Source organism: Oryzias melastigma, linkage group LG9, assembly GCF_002922805.2.
Source record: "Oryzias melastigma strain HK-1 linkage group LG9, ASM292280v2, whole genome shotgun sequence".
Lineage (NCBI taxonomy): Eukaryota > Metazoa > Chordata > Actinopteri > Beloniformes > Adrianichthyidae > Oryzias > Oryzias melastigma.
Window position 1 is genome coordinate 13,308,819 of NC_050520.1, and position 6,000 is coordinate 13,314,818.

Consider the following 6,000-nt stretch of genomic DNA (forward strand, 5'->3'; position numbering starts at 1 on the left):
TAAAATAATTGTTTGTGGCAGCACTACTGCACGTTAACAGTAATGTTTCTGCTCTGTAAACACCCGTTTTTGGTTTTCTGGGTGGACCAGTAAGCTGAGTTTCAAGGAACTGATTGAGCCGTACAGGCTGAAGGAGGACGACATGGAGCAGGAGGCTGCAGAGCGCCTGAAGGCTCAGGAACCCTGGAGAATCACAGACAACGAACTGGAGCTTTATAAGGCCAAGGTTTGCCCTCCTCTACTCTAACTAATCACTGAGCCGTGCTCGGATTGCAAACCACGCTTGATGTTCAGCTGGACTTCCTGTTTGACTTTCAGACCAACCGTCAGATCCGGCTGAACGAGCTGCTGAAGGAACACTCCAACTCTGCCAAGCTCATCGTCATGTGAGAGCACCTTTTTTCCTTGATCAGGAACAACATAAGCAAAATCAAAACTAATATTTATCCTCTTTTCATCAATAACAGAATATTTTTAAGACCTACCAAATGTTAAACAGCTTTTTATAACTTTATCAAAACTTAGATGAGTCTCTATTTCTGATGGTAATCTGAAATAAATAAATCTGCAGCAACTGTGATGCTATCATGTCAATATGGACCAAACTCTCTGAGGAATGTTGAATCTATTCCACCAAGGATTAAGGCAGTTCTGATGGCAAAAATGGGTTCAGCCCAGAATAAGTAACGTGGACCGGATAAAAACAGTCAGTGAGTGAATGTATAATAGTACATTTTTTTTAAATACATAGTAAACTTTGGGACGTCGCACCAATGGGACATAATCACAGAATCTTTGTCATAATGTGTTATACTAGTTTCCATTAGGTGGCACTGCAGTTAATGAGAATGCAAATGTTTGCTGCTCTAGTCAGTGTGAGGTGTAAATGAGGACAGGAAGAGCAGACAGAACAGAAAGTTGTTGAATATCATCGTTTATCGTTTACAGCATTAAGCGATTTCCTTTTCATCAGTCTGTTCTGCTACCACTACACTTCAAAAGTGGTTTAGTGTGAAAGCTCTGCTGGACTCTGGGACAGACCAACAAGTCAACTTTATAGATCCCCTAAATATAGAGATCTCTGTTTGCTAGAGATTGAACTCTGTTGTGGTTCGTTGCCACTCTGAAAAAAAGAAGCTGATTGAGACTCTATGAGATTTAGAAGAAGGTGAAGCTGTAATGAAATCAGTCTATGGCTGTTGCCCACTTTGAACAATCAGGGTTTTTTAGGAACAGTGGAAGAAGACATAAAGCTGTGAACACATACCACACAAATGTTCAGGAACTGATGGAGTGAAGACAGCCAAGTGTTGTCTGCCGCTGTTGTTGTTGTTGATTCCCATAAGCAGCAGCAGTGGGAGGATCAAACGACATCTGTGGTGAGCTTTCAGGGAAATATGAGATCAACAGGACAAAAAGATGACTTGTTTGGCTTTCATGGCTCTGCACTGATGCACACCGGAGCTGTCCTGAGGCAGAGAAATCCCCCTTTGGTACACAGGTGCCATGTAGTTCAAAGAGAATAAAGAACTGTCCCCAGTAATAAAACTGTTCTAAGACAGAAACCCTTTACTATAAAAATGTAACTAAACTAAAATAATTTACACCACAAAAACTGAATCTTAAGAAAAATAAAAAGATCCTTAATGCAAGAAAAATATATTTTTAATAACCTTATCATGAAAGTGACAGCAATAGCAAATATTGAAATTAAAAATAATCTTAGTTTGAGAAAACATGTCTTAGTAACTAGAATTTTTTAAAAGGTTGTGTCCACATTTCCTCACTCTATAAAATGAGGAAAAAAAGGGAAAAAAGAAAATTAAATAAGAAAATTGGTTTACCAATGATTCTTTTAAGAAAATAATTCCAGTCCCTCTGACATGTTTTCTTAGACTAAGATGATTTTGTGATTGAAAAATGTTCTTGATAAGATTATTTTTCCTGGAAGACAAAAAAAAAGACAATTTTCTGAAAAAGGTTTTTTTTATTTCCAAAAAAATCTGGTTTTGCAGAGTAGGAGGTTCACAATTATGTTAGTGTCCAAATATACAATTTCAAAATTTCCTAGATGTGTCTGAAAAACCTAGTGTGCATTGATCCTCACTGGATTACCAAATTTAGACCCTAATGTATAACTTTGGAGCAAATCCTTATTTAAAAAAAATGCATTTAAATTACTTTTTTATAGGGCTGAGAATCGATTAAAAAAATTTAACAAATGAATCGCAAACCTGGGCAAGAATTCATCTCAATTAATTGCAATTATTTATTTATTTTTTTTAAGAGTATTTCCTGAACCACTTATTATCTGCGAATAATCAAACAATGAAATTTACATGACAACGCGCCGGGCCATGGATCAAATAGTCTACCTTTTGTGAAAAAGTGAACTAAACCAAAAAAATATCAAGATTAAAGTACTAAAAACAGATTGAGTATATTTTTTCTGTAAATAACCATGGGATAAGTGGGAAAATAACCCAATGAAGTGTTTTAATGCACCTGTGGATGACTGCACTGCTTAGGGAAAGAGGAAGACTGATGCTCTGAGAGGTGCGATCAATTTGGGTCAATAAATATGAACGCGTTAATCATAATCTGTTAAACGCGTGCATTAATGCGTTAACATGCATGTCCCTACTTTTTTAAAACTTTTTTTTTTTTTTTTATAAATATTCTTTACAAAATGCTCATATTTGTTTGCTATTTACTTTGAGAAATCAGTTATGTCGTATTTGGTGTTTGAAGAAAAAAAAATCTGGAGAAGGGAGGGAATTTGTACACATTCTTGGTAAGATCCTTTTTGTTCCCCACTGGCAGATTTATTTGCCTTTTTACAAAAAGATCTACCAGTGGGGTAAGAATTTTTGACTTTTTGACAATATACCTGCCCCCGTTATTCCTAACATACATCAACTTTTAATTTGTCTATTAAGTGTAAAGAATTTTAGGATCCAGAAGCATTGTCTTTGTTTATTTTTGAAATGCTCAGGCTGACGGTAACGTTCCTGTGTGTGTGCAGAAGCATGCCTTTGGCCAGGAAGGGCACGGTGTCCAGCGCTCTCTACATGTGCTGGCTGGAGACTCTCTCCAAAGATCTGCCGCCGCTGCTGCTGGTGCGAGGGAACCACCAGAGCGTCCTCACCTTCTACTCCTAACACCCAGACACGGTCCTGATGCTGCTCGGAATGTTTGCTTTGATTCCATTAATAAATTAATCCACTCTGTCAGTGCTTGGTTTCTTTGGAGGCTTCACTCCAGTAAAACTTGAGTCTTAAAGTTTCTTTGCATTGACTGTGATTTTTGAATGTGTGGTTGTATTCTAGAGGTGTATTTTTACTTTTATGAGGCAGAACTCAGTAACAGTTAACTTAATTTTGTACACTGTTTTATTAAAGTATTAACTACATTGTGTGTTTTTTTTCTTTTAAAAAACTTTCTGCTCTTTTCTATTTGATTTTTTCAGATTCTCTATATCAAAATTTTACAGAAAGAAGTAAGTTTTTTTCTTATCCAGTCAAAGAAGAATATTTGTATCAAATGTAATGTTTTAGCTAAACATAAGCCAGTCTCTTTGCTGCTTTAAACATCCATCCATCTCCTTCCGCTCATCTGGGACCGGGTCGCGGGGGCAGGAGTCTTCTCTCTCCCTGGGCACTTCCTCCAGCTCCTCTGACTAACCAGAGGAGAGGCACCCAGCTGCAGGTAAACATGGCGGATGTCATAGCGGATGGCGCTCCGTCATGGCCAATAGACGTCTAATGAGTAACGTAATTGGAAGGTTTTTATTGGTTTTGATCAAAGCGTAATGGATCGACAGGCGGATATCAAGGAGAGGGAACAAAAGTAAGTCAAATGTTAAAAATAATCTCTATGTATAAACACTTATTTTGCGCTGATGCATTCTCTAAAGACGGACATTTTATAGGACTAAGTGTCTCATAAATGTCTCATGAATCTGAATGATTCAGAAGTCCGTGTGGATTCCCGTATTTTAGATTAAATGGATTTACAGACTTGAAGGCTAAATATAAACACAACAACCATACATAAAATATTGCCAAACAGAAAATACATAAAGTCACCAGTAAAGGACCATAAAAGTAAATGCAACTTCTGAATTGAGACTTCTGCTTTGCACGTTATGAATAGGGTTGCCACGATTAGTATACTAATCAGCGACTAATCGACTATTAAAAAAGCTGACAACTAGTCGACTAGTCGTTACTTTATATTATATGAAGTCAGAGTGTAGTAAAGTTGAAAGTTAGAATGACATTCTGCTAGCTCTTTGGACTATTTTTCATTTAAGGTTTTTTATTTTTGAGTTTAGCTAATATTTCAGCTACATGCTAGCTGTTTTGGCTAATTTAGGATTTTTTTCAGTTTTTTAGGCTAATTTGGAGTTTAACTAATATTTTAGCTGGCTATCAGCTTCAGCATTTTCAGTGGCGAAATTCAGCTTTAGTCAGCTTAAAGCTAATGATGGTGAAGATGTGTGTTTTACATCCAGTTAGCGAATGACCTGATTAGTTGACTAATCAGAAAAAATAATTGTTGATTAGTCGACTATTAAAATAATCGTTTGTTGCAGCGCTAGTTATGACTACTTCCGTTAGACATCCATCGACTCCATCGGGTCTCCGTAACATCTATCCGCCATTTTAATCCTTCATGTCACCTCCAGCTGGGTACTCTTGCAGCAGAGAGTCTCTCCAGCGTGTCCTGGGTCTTCCCCGGGGTCTCCCCCACTGAGACATGCCCAGAACACCTCTCCAGGGAGGCGTCCAGGATCCATCCGGACCAGATGCCCGAGACACCTCAACTGGCTCCTCCCAATGAGGAGGAGAAACGGCTCTACTCCGATTTTTTTAAATACACACTCAAATAAAAAATTCTACTTAACTTCATATGACCACTTTTGTTAGAATAACTAACCTTTATATTTATTCTGAATGAAAACAAATGTGAATACATGTTTTTACAAAGCTTTTTGTTTCAGTTTTTTTTAGCTTTAAAACTAGCAAAGGATTCATTTTTAGAAAAAAAAACATATAATGGTTTAGCTGATGTTACACACAAATACATTTGTTTTTGTGCCAACATCATTCTTGATACTCTCCAATTGCTCTTTATAATTACAGAATAAATACTATGGTAAAAGAATTAAAGTAAAATATTCTTTATAAAATTCAAATTAAATGTTTTCAAATTGATGTTGAAAAGCTAGGAAATAGAAAACATAAAACCATAAACATAATTGAATACTAGTATTGCAAAATTCCACTATTACAGTAAATAAATAAACTGAATTTATCTTCTTGTAATTATAGTTTTTAATTATTTACTACAATCATACCAATTGATAAACTTGAACTGAAATATTTTCTATCCCGTTGTCCCCCCACCGTGAATGTGTGCATGGAGTTGTATGGCCCTGCAGTAAAATGGTAACCTGTTCACCCACAGAAGCTGGGATAGGCTCCAGCAACCTTGTGACCTCAAAAGGGATCCAGGAGGTTGTAATTATAGATGGATGGACAAAAGTGGCAATTAACTTTGGAGCTATCCAGCTGTATAGTTAGTGCAGATTCCAGCTCAGATGAGGAAAACAAAGACGTTCATGGGTCTAGTTACATTCTTTTAATCTGTGCTAATGCTAACACTAACGCTAGCATTAGCTTTGGCTATGAGACGTGGAGCTGCAGAAGATCTTTTCTCACTAGTTAAAAGTTGCCCAAATTTCTGTACATAATCCTTGTAAAAAGAGCTAAAGTCAGACAATTCCAGCGTGTCTGACATTAAAGTCAAACTTATTCCTGTTGTAATGTTTTCTACTGCGGTCAGTGAGCTGCTGTTAGTTCAGATGTGGTTCTAACATCACTCCTCTTTGTTTTTAATCATAACTGTCTGATCTCTGGGAAAATAAAGAGAAAAAAATTATCAAATTAATTAAAAACTGTTGCCAAAAATATGAAAGTGACTGTTTCCACTCAA

The 6,000-nt window shown here is 36.7% G+C and overlaps 1 protein-coding gene and 1 long non-coding RNA gene across 3 annotated transcripts in view; one reads left to right on the forward strand and one right to left on the reverse strand.

The window, feature by feature from the left end:
* LOC112137712 (solute carrier family 12 member 2) overlaps positions 1-3,412 on the forward strand; it is a 27,445-nt gene extending 24,033 nt beyond the window's left edge. Inside the window, exons 24-26 of the mRNA XM_024260153.2 lie at positions 91-226; positions 319-386; positions 3,026-3,412. Coding sequence (XP_024115921.1) covers positions 91-226; positions 319-386; positions 3,026-3,161 — 340 coding nt within the window. The 3' untranslated portion in view covers positions 3,162-3,412. The remainder of the gene's footprint in view (positions 1-90; positions 227-318; positions 387-3,025) is intronic.
* Positions 1-6,000, reverse strand: part of LOC112137745 — a 25,690-nt gene that overhangs the window by 17,975 nt on the left and 1,715 nt on the right. The window contains exon 2 of one of the 2 annotated variants that reach the window (XR_002917599.1): positions 1,268-1,384. The exons of the other annotated variant lie outside the window; for it this stretch is intronic. This is a non-coding gene — a long non-coding RNA (uncharacterized LOC112137745). The remainder of the gene's footprint in view (positions 1-1,267; positions 1,385-6,000) is intronic. 2 annotated transcript variants of the gene reach the window in all.